At 37.9% G+C, this 24,921-nt stretch overlaps 1 protein-coding gene across 1 annotated transcript; it reads left to right on the top strand.

Annotated features, from left to right (window-relative positions):
- The first annotated feature begins 1,329 nt into the window (after positions 1–1,329).
- rasgrp2 (RAS guanyl releasing protein 2 (calcium and DAG-regulated)) lies at positions 1,330–11,185 on the top strand. Its single transcript, XM_056730555.1, has 16 exons — positions 1,330–1,710; positions 1,925–2,081; positions 3,651–3,753; positions 4,021–4,077; positions 4,776–4,907; positions 6,125–6,266; positions 6,349–6,522; positions 6,613–6,729; positions 7,013–7,294; positions 7,857–7,937; positions 8,213–8,320; positions 8,439–8,554; positions 8,671–8,812; positions 9,603–9,639; positions 9,749–9,910; positions 10,111–11,185. The coding sequence occupies exons 2-16, from the start codon at positions 2,012–2,014 to the stop codon at positions 10,164–10,166; spliced, it is 1,779 nt and encodes a 592-aa protein (XP_056586533.1). The 5' UTR covers positions 1,330–1,710; positions 1,925–2,011; the 3' UTR covers positions 10,167–11,185.
- Positions 11,186–24,921: the final 13,736 nt, after the last annotated feature.

Here is a 24,921-nt window from a genome sequence, read left to right as displayed (position 1 = left end):
CGAGCAATCGAACACAACAGCAAATTAAAACACTGATTAAAAACACAATTTTGAAGCAATGCACAAATTATTTCCATTAGCTAAAATGGCAACCCATTCCTACATTTTTAATGAAAAAATACTCTCACTACCAGGTTTTTCTTTAAATTTAAAAAAATGAGCGTAATTATTATATAAATCTGTTGAACAAACCTTTTCCCTTGCATTTGTCTTCATTGAATGCATGCCTGCCTGATTTCTCATCTATAATTCAAATTTCCATGACTCAACATGGCCAGAGAGGGGCGCAAAAACAACAATTAACTTTCACATTGACCACAGTCATGTTGGAAAACAACAAATGAAATCCATTATGGATTGTGTAAATTCTATTCTGCAGACTGTTAAACTAGGATAGGAGAATGGTTAGTTATCATTTAAGTCCTTACTCATTTTGATTAAATAGTTATATGAAAAATATTCAGAAACCTTTAAGACAAAAATACTTGATTATCTTCAGTCAAAGGTATGTCTTGTGTTGTCTTATGTAGCACCTTATGTGTCTTATGCGGGTCATGTTGTTTTGACATTATATTGCCATACATTTAGGCATTGGTCAACAATAAACATGTATTATAATTGTTGTATTGTATAAAATTGACAAAAATATATAATGTGCTTCTGTATCTTTGAAACCTTTTAGAGTTACACCTACTCTATCTGCATTCTTTAAAAAGGTTGTTCAGAGTGATGTCATAGAGGAACCAATTTGGCATAGAGGAACTCAATGGTTCTTTACATTTTTTTGTTTCATATATAATCTAAATAACCTTTTCCACACAAAGAGCATTTTGAAGATGTTAAAGATGAAAATTACTCACACTCAAGTTGTTCCAAATCTGTGTAAATGTCTTTGTTTTGTTAAACACAGAAAATTCATAAAAGTTTGGTACAACTTGATATGTAATTCATGACAGAATTTTCATTCATGGGTGAACCATCCCTTTAAAGGCTTTTTATGGAACCATTCAGCCAGAAATAGTTCTTCCATATGGTGAAGCACCATTATTTCTTTTAAGATTGTGGCATGATAACATGCCTTGCTATTGTTCTTTTATAGCGTGGAACTTTGTTGTTAAGAGTATAAACTATGTGCCATGAATTAGTTTTAAAAGAAAAATGCACTTCCGTTAAGAATCAGTAAAAGAAAACATGTGACAACCAGCCCTGGTTCCTTCTTCTCTATGTGTATTTATGTACTCAGTATATAAATAAGGAGGAAGAAGTACGATTCTCGAGCATTCTCTGATAATAAAGCCTGAAATTGTTTTGCCTACCCAAAAACGGATATCTCACTTCACCCTTGAGGCTACTGCCAGTTTCACAAACAACAACGAGATTCCGAGAATCTGAATTGTTTTGCATTTAACCCGCTGCAAATCAAACTAAATTGCCTTTTCTCATTGTTTCTTTCTCTCTCCCACTCCTTAGTGTTTTGAATGTGAAAAATGAGTCGAACCATCTCTGTTATGAGCAGGAAATGCAACTGCAGTAAATTTCTCAACTGACAGGAAACAGCCTGCTGCGCTCCGAGTGAACCCCAGCCCGGTGAGGCCCTTGGTTTCCAGAACATTGAGTTCCATGAGTAGAGAAGCAGTGTTCATCAAATCCTCACTTCTCTATTGTTTTTAAAAGAGTGTCAGTGAGCACCCTCGATGCCAGATTATCCGGGTAAGTTCCCTTTTGAAAGTCTTATTTAAAGAAGACCTACACAGCTCAATGAATTTTTGCTCTTGTTTAGCACTGAATGATAGTAAATACGTGGCTGATATTTGTGCGTGTTTGATGGAAACGAGAAATCAGCGACACACCTCACATCTCTGAACCATTCTCTGCTTTATTTATTCTGTTTCCTTCGCCGTGCGTAACATCGTCTCATTTTCAGGCTGAGAAAAAGAGGGATCAAAGAGAGAAGTGGAAAATTAGGCAGGGGGCAAAGGAGGGGCTGTGGAGAACAGTGGAGTGGAGAAGGATGGATGGCGTTTCATCGGATCAGTCAGCCAGCGTGGATGAGCTGGTGGAAGCCTGCATCAAAGCCTTTGGTCAGTCGGCACATTTGCCTCCATCTTCTCTAATGTAAACACTCTGATTAGCCAGCTGAACACAATCTCTCTCTCTCTTTCTTTCTCTCTCTCTTTCTCTCTCTCTTTATTTCCATATTCCCTGCACACTTTTCAATATTTCTCATTTAATTTCTCTTGCTCCAGGGCCCTAAACCTTTTTTCCCTGCCAAAGGCTTGGGTGGATAGTGAGATGGATTAGAGGACCCCTGTTCTTAACATGGCTTAAAATAACATGTATATATTACCATATTAATGTCTTTTAAATACTTTGATATGTTAAATCTATTTCAAAAGCAAGAAAACTATTATTAATGGTTTACATATTCTTGTGCAATGTATATTTCAATTTAGTGTAACAAATTTTAATGTGGGAGAGACACTTTAAAGGTCCAGTGTATGAAATTTTGCGTACTGCAATGGCTCACTCAACCGTTGCCCCCTCCCCTTTGAAGCAATATGGCGGCTGACACAGGTTTTCGCTTCTTTGCCATAAGAGATAAGGCATTAAGGAAGCGTGCTCTGTAGAGCAGTTTGTCCGTTTAGGGCTACTTTAGAAACAACATGACGAATTTGCCATGTAAGGAGACCAGCGATGTTTGTATGTAGATAGAAATCTCACATGCTTATGGAATTAAAACATAACACTTCATTATGTAAGGTCTTTATACACCTCTGAAGACATAATTATGTATATTATATTGCATTGCTGTCATACCCTCCTAAATATTACACACAGCACATCTTTGGTTGATGTGGGTAAAGATCACCGAAAAAGAGAAGAGGTTTGACTTTCTTTTATTTGCAGAACAAAAAAAGATATTTTGAAGAATGTAAATAACCACATTTACTCTTATTAACCGACATTGTATGGACCCAAAACCACTGAGACATTTTTCAAAATATCTTATTTTGTGTTTCACATGAAGAGTCGTATATAGGTGGGTGAATAAATGATGACATAATTGTTATTTTTGGGTGAAATATCCCTTTAACTTATGTTTAGTATTGAAAACTGCATTTCTATAATCTCACATTTAATAATATACGAATATAATAATAATATCATCTTGGAATATGATAAATAAATGAAATGAATATGTTTTACGTCAAGTCTATAAAGGAGAGTATTTTTTTCCCCCTTTGGACAATTTAATTCCTAAATACTACGTACTTAATACATAATAAAAGTGAACAGTAATAATATTTCTGTTTGGGGTAAGAATTTTGTCAGGTAAGCTTTTTTTTAAATACTTTTGTTTTCAAAAGTTGTATCAAGATTAGACGCACCATTTGGTTAAATACATTTTCATTTTTCCACACAAGTCAATGAATGGCGGACCCCCTTTTGAAGACCCTTGCTATACCTGTTGCTTACATAACCTTTTCTTCCCCCTGCCTTAGTTTTCAGACTTTCATTATTCATTATTATTCAGTATAGGTATTGGCCTATGTGTCTAAAGAATCAAATTCAATAATCTCATAATAATTAAGAGAAAACTTCTCTGTGTCTTCCTGCATGTCTCTGTCTGGCTCTTGTCTCTCTTCCAGACAATGATGGCGTTCTGAAGGAGAAATCACTCGTACGCATGTTTCTCACCATGCATCCCTGGTACCTGTCCTCCACAGACCTGGCCAAAAAACTCTTCAACATGTATCCTATGTCAGCAGATCTTTCACACAACACTTTCTAAAATGGGCATCACTGTCAAAGACACCTTAAGAGAAATAAAAGTCTTTGTGCATTACGTTTCCAAGGTGACAGCTTGGCTTTAATGCGAGGCGTATAGCACTTAGTGGCTGCATTCATGGGTGGGGTTTGTCATTTAAAGAGTGGGCTGACAACATCGGAAACGGTTTCCATCAGCCTTCTCATAGCATATGCTAGTAATGAAGTGCAGTTTCCTTGACAGTATTACAGGTCTCAGGAAGCGGATTGTTCTGCAAATCGCCAGTCTCAGATATGTCACCTTGTCAAGTAGGTTAAAGCCCCATTTGTTCACCTAGTCACCGTTTTTTCTTTGTTCTGATTTCTTGAACAAATGTTCAGTAGTGATGATGAATTGTATAAATACAGCGGGGTCCACCAGTGAAGATTTTGTTATTTGCACGATTAAAAAAAATGGATTGGACATAACTCTGTGTAGTGCATGAGTCATGAGTGTCCTTTGTTTGGTTTTCAGGAACTAGAAGTTATGTGTATTTTGTACCGTCTTTTAATTGAATCTAATTGAATGTGCTGGGCAAATGGTTATGATTCATGTTATCCGAGCGGGATTTATAGAAATATACCAAAAATGTTTTGTGAATTTCCATTTGCACAATGGAGTTAGGATTGTACATGACAAAAAATACTTCTATGACTAATGACTACAAAATAATACGTACACCTTTACATTTCTGTGTTATACATTTTCAAATCCATTTCTTAAATGTAGACTCACACTTTTGCACCCCAGTGTATATCTCCTGTTCCTGTAGATGTGTATGGTTTGTGTCATAAGACAGCTGGGTCGGATCACAAAGATGTATTCTGAATTTAAATAAAACGTTTGAGGCGAGACTATTCACAGAAAAAACTCATTCTCTTGATGTCGTGCCAAGACCTATTTTATGCATAACTTCACTGTGTCACAGCTCTCTCTGTTTTGCTATCTCTCTCTTTCTTTCTATCAGGTACTGGATATCTGAGTTCCCAGCTGAGTTTGACCTGAACCCCGAGCTGGCTGAGCAGATCCGCGGTCTGAAGGAGCGACTCGAGCAGAATGGAGATGTGAGACGTAGTCTGCTCATCGACGTAGACAGCATGTGAGTCACGGGGCCGCAGCATTCATCCAAAGCATTGCTCCTTTGATGCGGAGGTCTAAAGAACGTACTGAACGTAATGCATGAGCTGCACGAGCAACTGAGCGCTTTATGCCATTCAGTTTCTATTCACATACTGTATACTTTGAGAGAGGATCACACTGTGAAGCAATGAAGTCTGTATATACTTGATAAAGGGAGATCAAAGAGCATGGTCATATATTGATGTGGATGGTGTTTGGGCATGTTAGACAGAGAACACGAATATGTTTTTTCAGTCACATCAGTTTAACCCTTGTGTGGTGCTGTGGGATCTCTTTTCAGTGTTTACTATTAAATGCAATTATGTTTTTTTTTTAAATAAACAAGTTATTAGCCATAACTTAAAATGATCTTTTTATCATTGCTGTCCTTCTTAAACCTTGTATGTCCGAATTTGCATATTGTTTAGATGTTTGCAAAACCCAGTGACAAACATAAAGGGTGACTAATAATAATGAATTATGGCAAAAAAAAGAATAATCAGGAAATATGGAGATAGGAGGTTTCAGAAGGACAACAGCAATGTTTTTTTCTATACAGTGCTTTGCAAATTCATTAGACGACCTGTCATAATAAAGAGACAACAAGTATTTTTGGAATTATTTTTGGGATTTAAAAAGATAAAACTATTAATTTGCCATTAATTAGGCCAATAAACAAACTGAATATGATATCAATAATAACTAAATATCTTTATTAAGTTCTACACTAAAATTTGTGCCGGCACGTTTAACTTCCTTTAGAAATTAATTTATCGTAACATTCAACTCTTAAAACTTATTTTTCTATTGAGGACTGCAATGACGGTAATTCAGCATCTGAATAAAAAAATAAAATGCTTCACTTTTTTCTATATTTCATGTGAAAAAGTCATTTTGAAAAATCAGGGATGAGAACAATAATTGTATTTTAGCATTAAAAAACGGCTACCATTACAGAAACATAAACATTATTTTGATACTAATACTGTTAGTTTAGAGCAGCTCTGGCACAAACCTTACATTTGGGAGGTGGTCCAATTTTTTTTCTTAAGCACTGTATATGTATATTTTTACATGCTTTAATAGAAGCAAGTGACAAACCTTTGGCTGTATGGTCCCTATAAAACATCTACTTGAAAATCCAAATGGAACCCACAGGCCACAATCTAAACAACGTGTTTGGTTTCGTCCCCGCAGCCCATCATACGAATGGAGACGACAGCTGACCGAAACCGTCCAGAAGAAACGCAAGACTTCTCTTCTGTTCGATCACCTGGATGCTTCCACCCTGGCCGAACATCTCACTTACATGGAATACAAATCTTTCTGCAAAATTATTGTGAGTCCTTTAATCCTCTCAATACATTGATGACATGGTCATGTGATCTGGATTCACACTGCGAGTGCCCAATCGGTTTCAGTTCCAGGACTACCACAGTTTTGTGATGCACGGCTGCACGGTGGATAATCCCATTCTGGAGCGTTTCATTACCCTCTTTAACAGCGTTTCTCAGTGGATCCAGATCATGGTTCTCAGTAAGCCTACAGCTCAGCAGAGAGCTACAGTCATCGCTGACTTCATCAAAGTGGCCCAGGTTAATATGATTCTCTTTTAAATCAGAGCGATGCATTACAGTACACTGTAAACCCCGAAGCTTATTGTTTATATATGTGTGTGTGAACAGAAGCTACTGCAGCTGCAAAACTTTAACACGTTGATGGCAGTAGTAGGTGGACTTAGCAACAGCTCCATCTCTAGACTCAAGGACACACAGGCGCTCGTCTGCAGTGAGACACGGAAGGTAAGAACTGCCAGGGAGCAGCTTTGAAAACACACCTCCAATACTGGCAGGAAAACAAATAAGCGTGACACTTAAACTCTGGCTAAAGGAGATAACACTGTTAAAGTCAGAGCTCTGCAGCAGATGGCTCGAGTGCTGTTTTCACACCCTTCGCCAGATTGCACAGAAATATCAATACTTAAGTGTTCCGTTTTCAGGCCCTCATATTTAAAAACTTTCTCGCACCCGTGAGCAACTGCGAACTAGAAGTTCCTTACTAACCATCTGGTCTTTGTTTAATCAGGTGTTTGACGAATTGGTGGAGCTGGTCACTTCATCCGGAAACTACAGTCGCTACCGTCAGCGTTTTGCGGAATGCTCCGGATTCCATTTTCCCATTCTCGGGGTGCATCTGAAGGACCTGATTGCCGTCCACGTGGCGTTGCCTGATTGGGTCGACCCAGAGAAAAGCAAGGTCAACCTCACCAAGACTCATCAATTGTACTCCATACTGGAAGAGTTGGCGCTTATTCAAAGCACTCCGCCCAGCATAGAAGCCAGTCCAGACCTGCTAAATCTACTGATTGTGAGTCTAATTTAGTGATGGGATGAACTTGTGTGCTGCTTTACACAGTACTGGGATATGGTCTTATCTCCAAATGATGAGATAATAACAATTAATATCGATTTATAAAAATAATAATTTGAAGTTTTTATTATTGTTAAGTAATGATAATATCATATTAATAATAACTGATTACAACACATAATTAATATTATTAATTAGTTATTGTTATTTATTAGTTGTTATTATTATCAATGCTTTATTATTACTTAGCATATTAATAATAATTAATACTAATGTCAAGTTTTATTAATTAGCATTATTATTATTGCTAATGTTAATAATGCCACATAATATAAATCTTATCCTATTTTATCATTATAAACATACTAACCACATTAATACTAAAAATAATCTATTATTATTATTAACAACATCAATTCATATATATGCTATTAATAATTATTATTAAATCTGATTAGAGGGTCAGGACCCAGAAGAAAAATGATACAGTTTTTCTAACATTATATTTAATATCAATTATCAGACTATTACACATCAAATATTTTTTATCTCTGTCCAGGTGTCTTTGGACCAGTACCACTCAGAGGATGAGATTTATCAGCTCTCTCTGCAAAGGGAGCCACGCAGCCCAAAACGACCAGTGAGTCCCACCCACCAACATAACAACTGCTCAGATAGCAAATCGGTGGCCGCCGTGAAGTAGAAACCACCAATTACAAGCATTCATGACACGATCTGACAGATTCATTTTGCTATGTTGCTTGCATAATCCACTTACACAGACTTGCAGCTGGGCGACTGAAGCACTAGTCTATAATTATTCCGTTCAACCAACAGACAGCAGTCATTTATACATATACTGGTGCCTTATTTTCACTCGCTAAGTGACTACGCTATTGATCTCCGGCCTTTTAGAGTTCCAGCTCAGCGTCGCAGTCTCCACTTATAGAACAGTGGGCCTCTTCCGTCAAACCCAAAGCGGATCCGGCCATTATTAGCAAACACATTGAAAAAATGGTGGAGGTACGTGACCCTCACACATACGGTGCAGATTCACTGTGCATAATCTGACTCTTGTATAAAAAATCTAAATCAAGTATTCTAGAGTAAAAGAACTAACCTGAAAGAATCTTTTTTGTAGTCGGTGTTTCAAAATTTTGACACTGATGGCGATGGCTACATTTCCCAAGGAGAGTTTGAGATCATCAGAAGCAATTTTCCATACCTCGGCAAGTTCGATGAACTGGACCAAAACCAGTGGGTCAATCAAAATATCAATCCAGTCTATCAAGTGCACTTGTTTTTGCCCATTTGTCAAAGTCTACAGTACCGTAAAGGTCCCATCTTTCCTTTTTTGTATTTTTTGCCTACAGGGACTTTAAAATTAGTCGAGAGGAGATGATTGAGTACTTCAGCAAAGCAACCTCCTTACAGAACTGCAAGATGGGCTTTGTTCACACATTTACACAGGCAAGCAGCGTCAAGCCTTCATTTTGTCGGCACTGCTCTCGCTTGGTGAGTGCTCGCTTTATTCAGGGCTCAACCCTTTATCTTCATCTCAAACCTGCTGACAACTCGCAGATGAGATGAAATAAGCTCTCTTCTGCGTAGATGAGAAACAGGCATCCAAATCTGTATCTATCTATGCATATAATGTGATGTGGTTTATTATCTTTTTAGAATCAAAATCATGTTTACAAGTGGTATTCGTTCGAATTTGTCTCTCTTGTCAGAACGTTTTACACGGCTCCCATGATGTTTTCGCTCGAGTATAGCGGTTTTGTTTTTTCATAAGCAGTATGGGGGAGGGCGTGCCTGAGGGAAAGATGATGTTATGTTCACAGTTGGAGAGTTACAGTTGGGTGTAGATAGTAACCACTTCCTATTTTCTAATTTCCTGTGAAGATCCACCCCACAAAATAATCTAGTTCCTTTTTGTTGTGTTTTTTACTTGTCCAGGGTATTAAAAATGAATTTTGATATATTCATGTTCAACAACAAAATAAACATTATTTCTAGAATTATCTTTTTAAATGAAAGCAATCTCTTTGGTACAAGAGTATTTGTACAGTATTTATAATAACTATTGTGTATTGTATTAGATATTTTAAAACAGTTACAGAAGTTTTGGTGTTTGTTGTTTTTTTGCTGAAAGTGTTCTAATGCAAACGCAAGCATGCAATGAAAATAATTGTGATTTGACTGTAATCTCAATTTGTATTTAAAATTTTAAAGCTAAATCCATTGAAATGTTGTATGTTTTTTCTCATACATTCTGTCATTGTCACTTATTTGACATTTTCAGATATGGGGATTTTACAAACAGCGATACAAATGCAAAGGTATGAAGCATGATTCACTTCCACAGTTTTCAGAGCGTCACACAGCAGCTCTTGGGGTCTGTGTAGATGAAGCTGTAATGGCATCGTGACTCCTCTCCCTGTTTTTCAGTGTGCGGGGTGAGCTGTCATAAAGACTGTCAGAGTCGTTTGGCCATTGAGTGCCGCAAGCGGACACAGAGCGTCAGCTGTGACAATGCCGCTTCCTTTAAAGCCACACGCTCCCTCAGTTTTCCGCCTCCAACCAGCACCCAGACAATTGAAGAGTGTCCTGGTATATGCAGAAACACTCACAAGTGTACTTAAATACGAAGCTCACACATTGCACAGTCACACACACAGAGTGGTACAAAAGTGCCAATATGAATATCCTAGTATCATATACGTATAAAGCCTAGTATTTGTTTTGTATTTAGTATGTATTTTGACTTCAGTGAACCTTTCCAGACTTTGTTATTCTCTTTATCTCTCCAGTCATCACGGATGGCTCTCAGGAGAAAGAGGATGAGGTTTTTGATGTCCACCTTTGATGATTCAAGAAAGAAAAGAACAACACACACACTTCTTGGGCTTTTATCATTAAGGGTTTTTTTTCCCCGAGAGGAGAAATCAATCACCTGGCATTAGTTATGTGCTTTTTCTTTTGATTTCCATAGGAACAACCTGGAGCAAATCCATAAGCAACAGCAGCCAAGTGAGAAAACAGCATTATCCTCCACAGCCTTTGTGTTTGTGATCATTTGTTTGTCGTCTGATGTGATCTTTGCTTAATCCATACCTCCCATTTTCTCCTATATGTGGTTCGAAACGTAAATATATGTCGATATTACTTCTTTAACAAATAATTCTCATCTAAATCAAAATGACTGCAATGCACTAAAGATGCACAGATTTTTCAATGTTAGATTTACGTTTATGCATTTGGCAAGCAAATACATTATCCTATACATTTTTTGTTTCTAAGTATGTGCAATCCCCTGTGATCGAACCCACAACCAAGTTGTTAGCGCCATGCTCTTACCACTGAGCTAAAGGGAAGAAGTAAGCACACAGGCTCTTTGTTTTATTACAAATTTTAATTCAGTACAATAAGTATATATTGTATTTATATATAATGCGTAACACATCTGACACAATCATAATAATATTTAACACTTCAAGCTATTTATTCAGCATCCAAAATGTACAGAATCTCTGCAATGGCATAATTTCGTTGATCTATTGAATTTTTGATATTTTGATTATAAGAAGTCAAGGTGAAATGAATGACATGTTGCAGACAGCATTGTGCCTCGGTCATCTTTATCACGAAGTTCAACTTCCCACCAACCGAAGGCGCTGTTGTACTAAATTGAAAAAATCATTCAAGCTCTATTGCTGCCTCGAATTCTTTGTCTCTTATTTATATTATTATTCTGCGTATAAATTGTATTCTCCTAGAAATATATTATTAACAATCACCATGTTTTTTTGTATTTTTGGCAGAAAAATTTGTAGCCGACATATATGACAATAAATACAACCTTTCCCCCGGTGGATGTTTTCCTCAGTCTGTGTTTATGGGGGTTTTATTACCTGAGAAATGAGTGAAACTTGCATCTTCAATAAATGCCTATGACATGCTCAAGGGAAAGGCATCATGTCTCCAAGCAAACAGCTGTGTACTGATGACAACAGAGGTATTCAGAAAATAAAAGCAATGTGTATTAACAAGTGTTACGTTTTTAAAGCGAATAAATTCCCATTTACTTCAGATACTTTGCACCTCGAATCACAGCAGGAATAGGCCTCTCTAAGAAGGGTTAATCTAGCAGGTCGAACCTTTAACAGCAAGTCTGCAATTACGTTCACAGTTAGGCTAAATTGTGCTTGCCACTTTATCAACACATGCTCTTAAGGCTTTTTCTACACTTGGTTGAACTGTCACTCGGAGAAGAGAAATTGCTACTGTTCATGAAACTACAGCTGACAGAGGGGGCGGGGCTTATAGCACAATCGCATTATGTGCTCAAGACTTCCATCAGCGTACACGCAGGCCGGAATAATGCAGCTTCTGTTGCGTCAAATGTGAAACGATCAATCTTTGCTTCTTTTATTGTAACATTTTCTACACAAATTAATTCAATTGAAAGTTCCTTAAAGGAAAAGTTCACCCAAAAATTTAAATTCTGTAATCATTTACTCACCCTCGAATTGTATAAATGTCTTTGTTCTGACGAACACAGAGAAGGATATTTGTCAGAATGCTTGTAACCAAACAGTTCTTGGCCACCATTGACTACCATAGTAGGAACATTTGCTTATACATTTTTTGTTTTGAAGAATGTAGGAAAGCAGTTCTGGGGCACTTACGACTACCGTTGTGATTTTTCCTACTATGGTAGTCAATGGTGGCCAAGAAATGTTTGAGTACAAGCATTCTGCCAAATATCCTTCTCTGTGTTTATCAGAACAAAAAAAGATACGTATGTTGAACAACTCGAGGGTGAATAAATGCAGGTTTATTTTGGGGTGAACAGTCGCTTTAATAATACTTAAATATCACTTTTACTTTTCACTAATATGGTACAATTAACGGGTTTCAGCTTATGTTTTTTACCTTCTTTTTGCAAAACAAATGAAATTCATTATTTACTGTGTAGCTGTCATATAGACTCAATTTGAAGATTCGAGGAAATGATTGTATGCATCTTATCACTTTGTGGAAAAGCAAGATGATGCAATGAGGGTTGAATATCAATATTATCTTCTATTTCTGGAGAACTTGGGAGTAGAGAAATGGAAACCGCAGCAGAGGTCAGGGATGGTGTGGGTCTCATGAAATCCCCTCCGAGTGCCACCGATAGTCGCACCTGATACGGATTGTCTCCATTACGATTAGCCTGCGAGAGCATCTGCATGTAGCGCATCTGATGGAGTTTCTCACTCTCTCTTGCCAGATATGGTATCATATGCTTAAGGGAACCATCAACGGATTCATTTTAATAATCAACTCGTTAATTACAGACGAGAGAAGAAAGCGGGGCGTTCTGGTCCATTTTACTAATGTTCAATATGAAAGCAATGCTTCACAAGATGCTTTGGTGGCCCCACGGGCCTCCGTTGCACAAACACACGCACACACATATGGAGAAATGCACTCTCTCACTTTATCAGCAGTATCGGATAAGCACCAGGGGACTGAAATTAACATTCATTAGTGGTTGCTCCGGGAAGGGTATATTTACAGGAGTGCAGTATAACTTAGCCTAACTTGTTACGTGAGAGTGTGAGAATGAACTGCACAACAGCTGTCTGAACACTGAAAAATGCTGCCTTTGCACAACAGCCGATGGTACCATCCTGTTTACTAGATGCTTTCATATGATCAGATTTTAAAGGGAGAATAAATATGCCAAAGATAAGGGATGTCATTAAGTTTAAAGGGATTTAGCACCAAATTAGTTGCCGTTTTCCAACTAAGGTCCTTCAATATTAATCTGTTTTTCACAATGAACTCTAGCTGCTCAACAGCACTTGGCCTGATTGACGTCTAGCTGTTTATTTACTTAGTCACCCCACACTGGATGTTCCTAATGACATGAAATTCTTCAGTAAGCCCAGTCATATTCAGATAACAGTCATCATCTGTGTTCCTTCCGTCATTGACCTTCATGAACGCAAATGAGTTTATATCTGTAATGGAAATTGCTCTATGATAAAACTGAAAGGCCTTGATTGAGGTCAGAGGAGGGAATGAAAATGTAAGCGTTACTGTGATGAGGACTTGCCTGTCAGAAAAGATAGTTCGAGCTTTATGTCATGCTCCATTCTGGGCCACTCAATTCACTGACATTGAGAAGAAGTCATCATTACTGGCCCAATTGTAATTTGTACTATCCTCATTTGAACTTTAAGACCTGCCTCTGACTTAATAAAACTAAGATAGCGTGCAATCTGGTGTCTCTTACAAAAACGTTAAACCAACGATTACCATAGTAATGGTGTTTTATTCTGGTATCTTATATTTTATATTGACTTTTTAGGAATGGTAAAATACCATAGTAAGGTTCATACCAGAGCATGTGTTTAGAAAGGGACAGATTTTGCTTGCTTTATCCTGTTTTTATAACCAAAACCAAACTTTAAATAGCTTGAGGGAACAAACTACATGTCCTGTAATTCCCTGTAGATGCGAAAATATAAAAATAACAAATTTGCATCAAATGCAAGCCAATTTGTTACAGTACGCTTAAGTATTCTTGTATTTTTAATAAGTGATTCAAAAATAAATACGAAATTGATTAAATTGATAAAAAGTGAGGAAAATGACCTGCATGCACGTCATTACGAACGAATCCACTGAACTCGAAAATATGAACTTGATTGGTAAAGTTCACCGCCTGCTGTAAACAGCCGTGCCCGTGGAAGTTGCAGCCTCCGCTGACCAGCGTTTTGACACTTACCGTATGTTTCCCCTTAAAAACGAAACGGACAATCGCGACTGCCGCGTACCGTGTGAATGCACCATGAACGCGACAACGCGAGTCAGAGGGGCGCGGCATACACAGGTGAATGGTGGCAAACTTAAGTGCTTTTAAGCTTGTACGCACTGAATGGAGACGGATCGGATAAACCGAATGAGTTGTACAATGAAATGGGATCCCGCCAATATTTATTTATGCCAAGGATTTATTTATCCGATGGATTTATTTATAATGGATCACCTGCCACTGTTTGCCTGCACTCTTAAAAAAAAGCTGTCAACCTCTTTCAAACAAACCAACAACCTTTATGAGAAGATCTAGTTGAAACCACATGATGGTTGGTGAGTAGCCCTAAATAATGACATAATGTAATACCGACAATGACATATGGTAGTAACAGTGTAGGAAGTATGGCATCGATTTATGGTTACCATAGTTACCTTTGTAAGGGAAAAATCCTTCAGAAAATATTTGCATAAATTGTCAGTGACTTTTGTCCCCAAGCCAATATATGTATAAAAACGTTTTAAAATATATGTTAATATTAATGGATTATACTGTACCAAGAAATATAAAGATTAAATCCCCCCAAAATATTTTTTGTGCAATTCCATATTCCGTCTATGCTCAAATAAAAATGTATAAAATATTAGATGTATGCCTACTATTAAACATTTATAGTCGTGTTTTCACCGCCTCCTGTTACCATAACATACCCTCTCTCTGAAAACGACAAGTTTCATCATCTTGATCTTCTTAAGGCCAAATGAATAATTTCTTTTTTGTATAGTTTATGATATTTTAGCTATTACTGGAGAGGGTCATTCTCACCATGCTCCCCTGTTACCTAAATTATTTAAGTTATTAATTTTAAGGCTAAAGACAGTTCTGTTACAATTATCTACCCATCTTCCATTTTAAAAGCACATATCAAAATGTCATAGTTTTCTGAGATTGACGAATACAAATTTTAAATAGTAAAAAACCCTGTAATTTCGACTTGTTACATCCAAAAAATGTAACCCATTCGGTGGAATGGCCCATGAATAGTAACCATAATGGTTTTTTGTTTTCATTTGTTGTGAACTATAGTTCCCACAAATTTAAGATGGTCTCACATGCTAGCGCATATACTGTACATCTGAGAGACATTTGTCTGCCTTTACATCCCCAAGACTTTATTTTTTTATTATTTGCTCATCTGCAGTATGTCTCTGAGACATTTTCGGTCAGATGTCATATAGTGTAGACATCTAGATGTATGTAAGACGTTTATAATTTACAATAAATGTAAAACGGACTTTTATCAGATATTTTCACACAGCAGATGTTTTCCACCAGACATTTTACAGACGTACCTGTGAGATCTGTATAGTAACCTTAATTTAACACGGATATTTGTAGTAAAAGTATGGAAATACATATTTAAATATACAATTTGCCAATAAAACCAAGCTTACCACACGTTACTACAATAAAAGCAAGCATTAATTGTTTTAAGTGCGGTTACTATGATGTGTTGGGATATCATAGGTTTGGACTTGATGAATAAATGATTATTTATTCTAACAAATTATTGTATTATCTAACCGATTTTAACGACAGAAATAATTTGAGTGATTTCAGGCCCACAAGCCTCTTTGAACTTCACAGTCAGAGAAGTAGAACCCTACAGTTTCTTTTTTAACAAAGTACAGTCTTGCATTCATTAGACAGTCGTCCCCAGAAGAACAAAGACATTATCAATAAAGTCCGTAATCACCTATGACACTTCGCCTGTGATCCACAGCTTTGGTTCCACTTTGAAGATGAAGCTCCTCAATGGAACCCATCCAACATATTCAATCTGCAAAGTCTGCCGGCCGGTTCCTGGCACATGATCAATACAGCTGACGCTAGACTCTTCGCTGCATGTGTAATGCTTATGAGAAGTGTAGGAATGTGTAGGCACAGGAAAGTAAACATAGCTGCTTTGATTGACAGGGCTTGAGATTGGATCTACTCGCACCATCTTCTTCGACTCACACTCTCTCACCATGTCCCTTATCTGTTAACACCCCTTTGCAGTTTTACATTCCATCTCAACATTTTCATTCCCCCCGCTCCATGCGCTCCCCTCCTCAGTCGCTCTCCTTCCTGCTGTTCGCTTTGACTTCTTTTCCCCTGTCGTTCCTGTGGTGAGGCAAAGCTAATGCATTTGTTTATATCCTTCCCATCTCCAAATAGAAACTATTATGGCAGAGTCGAACGCCAGCGGTGTGCGTGAGGATGCATGGCTGATTTCAGTTCTCTCATTCGGGCTGCATCACCCTGCCATGGTGGGGGTCTATCAATATGGCAGAGTTGTAGCTGGCGATCATGTTAACCCGCCCTGTAAACCTGCATCCCTAAACAGAACCAAGCTGTGCTGAAGTGGTTTCGGACTGTGTCGCAGGCTCTGAGGTTTTCTGCTCAATGTCAGGGCTTATAGTGGAGCTCTACCTTCAAGGCTTTATTGCGTTCTCCCCATTAACCGGGGCAATTGAGTGGATTTCACAAGCCAGGGTGAGTAGAGTAGAAGGACAGAGAATAGACGGAGTATGTACAGCTGGGGAAGAATAATGAGATAGTAATTAAATAAAGCTATGTCTGGCCAGGGTTCAGCTGATAGGGATATATTGGGTAAACACGGCCAGCGCTCTGTTCCAAAACATTGTGAGCTGCTTTGCTGCCTAAAAAATCGGCTGCATTCTAAGCTGCATCGACTGCAGTTCCACAGACCACACAAATAACGCTCTGTTATAGAGAATCCACTCGCAATTGATTTCAACGGTTTATTGTCAAAAGTTAAGGGTGCCATTATCAAATAAAACACACATTTTGAGTTTTGTATTAAAACAAATTTGAAAAATATTGCTTTGTGTTGACTTACTTTGCTTTTGATTTCAACAGTTTTATTGTTCAAGATTCATCCAAGCTAAGGGTGTGATCTGCAAGAGCATTAAAATGTAAAGCATACGGCACACACCAATTGGGTTCTGATTTTAATAGATATTTTGACCAATTGTGCTCCGTATTGAAGCATGTATTGGAGCGCAGGTTCCAAAAGCACTCAAATGTAAAGCAGACACCAATTTGATTCAATCTGATTTAAATTGAACTATTTTTGACTGATAACATTCTGTACTCTATGCATTGATTTAAACAGTTTTGTCAAATGTAGCTATGTTAATGATGTGATCTAAATTAAAATGTTTTCTGCCTTTGACTTAAAAAAATTTAACAAATAGTGCCGTGTTGACGGTTTATTAAAATGTATGCGAGCTACAGGGTGGTCCTCAAAAAACATTCAAATGTAAAGCATGTTACCTCAAAATATATGTGGTTATTTATAATCATTTATCTTGCTCTGTTGCAGTGAATACAAATAAATCTTTAAATTTTTACGCAGCGCAGTGCATTATGGGTTTATATAATATTCAGTGCATGTGATGTCATTAAGAATTTGGCCATAAGTTAGCATCTTGGGAGGCAGAGTAATTAAGTTAAGTACTTTTTGGAACAGTCTGCATGCTGGGAGCAGCCTGTGATGCCTTTAAAATGCTTTTTCCAGGGGCAGTTCAAAAGGTTCTGGAGATTGTGTGTGTGTGGGGGGGGGGCATAGGCATCCATGCATGCCTGCCAGTGGGTGAACGCGACACCTGAGCACATGGATTTCCGAGGCTAAGATTTGAAGAAGATTTGAAAAATTGCTCCCTCAGGAATCACAGACTGTATGATGTGTCGTGGGTGGAGCTAATGGCTGTAATTTGTTCTCAACCGCGGTGAGCTGATAGAAACGGGGGAAGCATGGAAGTCATGATCATTAGACAGGGGCGCACACTGATTGTTGGCACCAGTAGGCACTGGGGATGCAAGGCGGCTTCGGTGCAGGTGTGCAATCAGCGGCGGATTTATAACCGGCAGCCTGCCGCATTTCGTAGATTCAACCGCTTGTGACAACTTTAGATTTGTATGTGCAAGTAAACAGACTTACAAAAACACATACATGCCATTAAACATACACACTAAGATGTCATGTTTCATTAGCCAAACATGAACATGCTTAAGATATACCATGCGATACACGTGGAGCGCAGCTGTAGACACCGCAGCTAAATGTCATGCGGCAGATCACAAGCTAAATTAGCATAAGAGGAGAGCCGCTCGACCGTGACGGCGGTTGCACCCCGGGTTGACCTCTGTGATTGACAGCTGAGGGTGCAATAAGAGGTGAGATGGATGGATCCATCGGGGCTTGAAGGTGTATTTACTGCCATTCACCATCATTCTTTTGGGCACTTTGGAGGACAAGGCTGGAATGTCTATTGTGTCGGATCTCTGTCATCGCCATGCAAAACAGCATGAGATGAAATGTCATGAGAGCATTACAGGTGCGACTGGTAAGAGACGAGGTGTGTTATAGTGGGTGAATTCCAATCTTTTTTGTCCCTTGAAGGACGCTATTCATAAGTTGTTGTAAAACCAAGCCATCGTTGTAATCCATTTAATAAAAACATTTCACAAGGTTGTCAGTAAGAATGTTCAAATGTAAGAAAAAGATAGTTTGTCATTCATGATCATGTGATAACTTGGATATCCAAATTCAGTTATTTTTAGTGAATGGAAGAATAACACTGTGCTTTTTCAACGATTACTTTTCATTTGTCAGAATGATAACAATAATGATTCATGACAAAAAATCTAAAACATAAAATACGGACATGTTTCCGAAGGACATCAGCAGTTTGTTTGTTTTCATATGGTGACATACAGACTCAATACAGTCTTTAAAGGGTGTTTCAAAGACAATGCTCCCTCTACAATACTCACGTCAAGTGATCGACCCTTCAAAGTGAGTACGGCTAAACATTGCTAATTTTCGAATAAAATTCAGCAAAGTAACTTTGAGGTTGACCTCTATGCGATTCTGCCTGCTGTTGTCTGCCATTGGGAGTCGTCTGAGATGGAGTGATCAGTCTTTGAATAATCTTTATAGGAAGCGTAATTAATAGCAGTAATTATAGAAGGGCGATAAGACTCACAAAAGGAGCCTTACTGCACTCAAGCATTCTACGATCTGTCGCTAATGTACATGAGTGATACATACGGCAGCTGGAATCTTTAAAGGATTAGTTCATCCAGAAATGAAAATTCTGTCGTCGTTTTTCTCCATCATGTTGCTTCAAAGCGTAAGACTTGCTTCTGAACTGTGTTGTATGGGGTTGTTTTATTGATAGGAAACCTGTGTTGATAAAGAAGAAACGAAAGGGTATTTAAGAAATCATGACGGTTTATGCGTTTTTTTGCAGTACGTTCAAAAGTGCAGAGAACTTGTCTGTGCTTCTTCATCTTGTAAAGGTGTTGACACAAGACCTGAGGTGTCATGTCATCTGTCATGATTTTAATGTAAAACTGCATGAGTTTTTAGATTATGGAAAACAATCAGCACCCTGACAATCCTTTCTTCCTGAGAATTAGGGCGCTAAAAGCATTTAAGTGAGACATAACGTGCTGTAATTGTATTATATCCACCCAACTGGATATTCATTAAAATATCTCCTCTCTTCTGTTCTGAAGAATAAATAAAATCACACAGGTTTCAGAATGATAACGGATACATTATGATGTCAAATTTATTTCGGGGCGCACATTGGGTTTCTGGGGTGCAACAGCTCTCTTTTGTCCTGATGACTTCTTGTCTTTTGAAGCGAGCTATCATCACATCTCTCAAAGATGTCGACTCTGCATAACTTTGCAGCTCTTGTGACTTGAAAAGAGTGTTACAGTGAATTCATTGTTATTGCCCCCCCCGCCTCTGTGAGCTGAATTTCCAGTTTCCGCTGCAGGTTTAATAGTCTCGTCTGAAGGGAGGGTGTCTTAACAGGAGAGAAATGTTAGGTTGGAGGGGATGGCAATGCGGTGTATGAGAGACAAAGAGATGTGGGGGCGTTGACAAAGGTGAATAATGAAGTCAGTCACTTCACTGTACTGTATGACTGTAATGGCGCTTCGAAAGAGATCGGGCTATTTCTGTGTGCACAAGGGATGGTGAATGAGCATGCAGATGTAAGCGAGCGTTTGTATAGAACAAAGGAGGAGGGTATTCAGACTGACTCAGAAAATAAAGACACGCAGAATCCAGAAGCAGTACACTGTGTGTTCATGAACGTGTGTTTGGGCGAGTCTGAGAAGAGACCGGAGAGCTCAATCCTGCTCATGGAGATCTACAGGTACCTTCCTGAAGAGTTTGCTTTCCAAGCTGTAACACACCTGTCTGTCATTTTCTGGTGAACTGTAAGACTGTGATTAACTTCAGGTGTTTTATTAAAGTTGTAACTTTTCTCTGCAGGAAAGCAGAGCTCCTGGAATAGGATTGAGAACCCCTGAAATACTGCAAGAGAAAAAATAGAAGCTTAAATGGGATTTTCGTTCAGTGGTGTGTGTCCGTGTGTGTTTGCTTTGGTGATCCTCTTGTTGTTCCAGCCTAACAAGGTTAATGTGAGTTGACTATATGTCCTCAACCCAACAGGTTGCCGCACAAAGGGCTAGCAATGACCTGTGGTACAGTAGAAATTTGATATCTCTACAGCGGAGAAAACATGAAAAACAATTCTTAGTGGCCATGAAACTGATTTAAAAAACTTTATTCTATCAAAGCTGCAATATAGGGCCGTGGAATTTATTTGGCTTCCAACAATTGAAAACAAAATAATCTAAACGATTACTGTATCATATTCTGTTTCACAAAATAGATAAACAGTGCACCTCTTTACAATGTTAGTCAGATATTTTATATTGGGTCACACTTTATCTTAAGGGTCCAATTCTCGCTATTAACAAACCATTAACTACGAATTTTGCCTCAATAAACTCCTAATTCGTGCTAGTTAATAGTAAGTATGATAGTTGTTTTTGGTATTGGGTAGGATAAGTGATTTACTATATGGTCATGCAGAATATGTGCTTTATAAGTACAAATAAACAGCCAACATGCTAATAATAGTCATGCTAAAAAGCATCCTGTTAATAGTGAGAATTGGTCCCTAAACTAAAGTGTTACCTTGTGTGGTTTACTAAATGTTTGAATGTTTTTAGGAGTTTTAAGTAAGTTATATCTGAGCACAGTATTTTGAAACAGATTCTTTATCAAATTTATATTTATTTATTTATTGTATGCTTGTAGATTTTATTTCATCTATTTTTTAACATTCATTTTTTCCTTATTCAGTTGAATTCAGTGTTAAAAATTGTTATTTATTAAAATGTAATTAAATAAGGCAATGAGTGATCATATTTAATAATTGGGATGTCAATATTGGCCAAAAATGTTTTTATAATTGAGCAGATCTACGGCAATCTGTAACAACTTCCTTTTTTGTAAGCATAAACATAAAATTGCTTTCACATAATATGCTCTTTATGTGAGATAAAGTTGAATGATGTCATATTGTCATTTCCTGCAAATTACTGCTAGTTTTAATTATTATAAGCTTAGTATTGCTGATCACTGTAAAGATTTGTATGTCCGTGGTTGATAGCTGATTTATGTATCTACGCATGATTCTTTCCTTTTTAGTTTAATGATTCAATAGACAGTTTCATTTGAATTGTGCATGCCTCTTATATCAGCAAGGATTTTTCTATCAATTTAATTAAAGTTATGTAAGTTGTGCACTTTGATGCGACACTTGGCCAATGTTAATTGTGGACCATGTGTAGACCATCAAACTATTAACAGGCAGAAAACGAGCCTTAAATTACAGTCTTGGTGTCATTTATCTTTTCATTTGGGGTGTCAGTGCATGCTGCAGACCTTTCCATCGAAGTAGCCTGATAATCAAGTATAGGTGTCATTTGTTTTGATTTGGGGCATTAGCGTATGCTGCGGACCCTTTGAATTAAAGCCTGATAAATGCACTATTGATCTTGTAAGGGAATTTTAATTGGCTGATTTTTAAACTTAAATTCCGTGTTGGCTGTGCTGATTTCACTTTGCATTATAGAGGTGTGGCTGGTACAATCAAGCATTCTTTTATGTAGTTTCACTCCTGATGCCTTCAAAGCAGGTGGTTAATTTTTGGCGCGGTGGTCACATTTTGTAAGTATCACCTGCTGTGCTCGATGTTTTGTGTTTTAGGGTCATTATCCAATCCAGTGGAGGGAAATTAAGTGGAAATGCGCAGAGTGTGACCTTTGACTTGGACGGCGGGTCATGTGTATTGAATTCAGCAATGGCTTATTTAGCCTGTGCATGAATCACCCGAGATTACATGGCTTGGTATTCAGAAGAGTTTAATACCTATTCATTACAATCAGTGTGTTTTCTTTCAGTTCTTGGCCTACTGATTGCCTTTGCATATTGATTCTCGGCTTGTGCAGTCACTTGCTTTGAACAGCCATTACCTTGTGTCACTTTTAAGTGGTCCAACTGGGATTGACCAGATCAGATAGACTAGTTGTTACAACAGCCCATGATCTTAAATAAACCCCTGTTGGGTTTGTTGAATAGGACTGATCCGGGATCAGCTTTGTGGAGCACTTTGGGGACAGACCCAGCTGAATGCACCCTGCATCTCTGACCCAGGAAAATCTGCCAGGGATGCTCAGGCCATAGTGGTGATTGAAAGTGACAGTGTATATGGATTTCAAAATGGGTCAGGCCACTCGCAGTCGCCTCCCCTCTGAATAATGGATGAGTCCAACTCTGGCTCCATCATGTCCATGTCATGGAGAAAAATCATCAAAACCCACATCCTGTTTCTTTTGCTTTCACCTCCAGTATACATTTAGTCCCAAAACAGTACAGAGAGGACATTGTGGTGGATTATTATAACGCCTGGAACAAAGATTTGCTTCATAATAAATAGTGTTACTCAGTTGTAGTCAAGCATGTTAGTATTTTCACAAAAAATGGTTTTGAGTCAGTTCTTCATATCTTTGGCTGTGGTGCCTGAGTAGGATATTTCAGTTTACATTTCTTTTGCCATTATTCGTAATAATCCAGTGAAATGTTTGTATGCACACAGAGGCTGGAATGCGTCACACAGAGATCATCATCAAGTCCATCAGCCCTCCCTTTTGAAGTACTATGGCTTTCACATGACAAAGATGTCATCGCGTTTTCATTTATTTGCCAAAGGAGATAACGTATTTATGAAACACGCTCTGTAAAGCAGCTTGTCCGTTTAGGGCTACTGTAGAAACAACACGGTGAAATCCATGGAAGGGGACCTGGGCTGTATGTAGATAGAAGTAACTTGTTCTAAGATAATAAAAACATAACACTATACTAAGGTCTTTATTCACCTCTGAAGACATTTTTATGTATATTATTATATTGCATTTCTGTCAATAGATCCTCCTAAATATAATAAATAGCACCTTTAATGCAAGTTATTTGACATATAAAATCGTTTTCTGAAAGCTTGCCCTCAGAATTTTTACACAACTGCCAAAACCATTCACTGGGCTGTAACTTTGCAGGTAGATTTCTTCAAGCGTCTTAGAGACATATTTTTTCTGGATTTAGTCATTCTCAGTATTTTTCTCTTTCTTAACTCTTAACTTTCTTAACCGGTCAACATTGGTTTGACCGGATCTCCATGTAGAGCACCGGCTGAATCTTTGCACTTCTGAATAACTGGAGACACAGGTGATTACTACGGCAGAGTAAAAACCTCTGAGAAACAGGACACCCAGACAGAACTCTTCATGTAATCTAGTTGCTGTACAGGAAAAACAATCGCTATGATCAGATTATATACTACTTGTTGTTTTTCTTGACCTAATCCAATTTCAAAACAGAAAAACTAAAATGTTAAGGGTTGAATATCACAAACAAAGCTATTGATGTTATCTAATAGCAAGGAAATAGGACAATGTGTTAAAAAGTAGAATATGTACACCATTATACGCTCTAATAACAAATGTGTTATCCTTAGCTTAACACGTCTCTGTGATTTCTGTGGCAACACATTTAGTTACTTTTAACACAACTTGTGTTAACCCTTTCATTTATTTAACACAAAATGTGTCAAAGTGATAATTCACCCAAAAATGGCTAAAGTCTCAAATTCAAATTTCAAGATAACACTTGGATTTCAACCATTACTTTCCCTATATGATGTCATTCTTTGACATTACTCAGTCAACATATATATCAAGGATATATATTCACAGATTGATCTTTGCATTACTGTTAATAGGATGACTTTATGTAGAAAACAGAAAATTACACAAAATTTACTTTAGCTGGGTTTGCACAGTCCGCGTCACATATAATCAACAATCGAACAAACATAACCAGAAGCTTTTCCAACTGAGATTTAGAAAAACTCAGCTCTGCATTTTCTAGACAATGGACTGCATGTTTAAGGCCAAGTCTGAAAAGCCTTACCAAACACCAATGCACAAAATATTACTTTTGGCCCAAATGTAAGGAAGTGAAATATCTTTGTTACAATAACAAAACTGCAGTCTTGACCTGAGAGGCTGTCTGGAACGTAACGGAGAAACACAATGCCGGAATACACGCTGCGTTGAGCCTTTTGTAAACCCACAAAATTCAGCAAGAATAGAAAAGATGTGTGAAGGAAGCTAAACAAAAGCAAAAGGACATGTTGAACACTGTGTTTCACTGATGATAAATTAATCCATACTGTCGCGTTTTGGGGGATTTGTTATCATAATAGACGCACTAACTTATGCCTCCAAACGATGCTGAATGAGGGTCCCGCAAAGGTGAGGCCGACCACATCAAAGCTAAGTGTTCCTGTGTGCACACGTGGCGGTGAGTGTG

The sequence above is a fragment of the Triplophysa dalaica genome, chromosome 19, assembly GCF_015846415.1.
Source record: "Triplophysa dalaica isolate WHDGS20190420 chromosome 19, ASM1584641v1, whole genome shotgun sequence".
Classification (NCBI taxonomy): Eukaryota; Metazoa; Chordata; class Actinopteri; order Cypriniformes; family Nemacheilidae; genus Triplophysa; species Triplophysa dalaica.
Note: the sequence above shows the minus strand (reverse complement) of the source record. Positions and strands in the feature narration are given on the sequence as shown.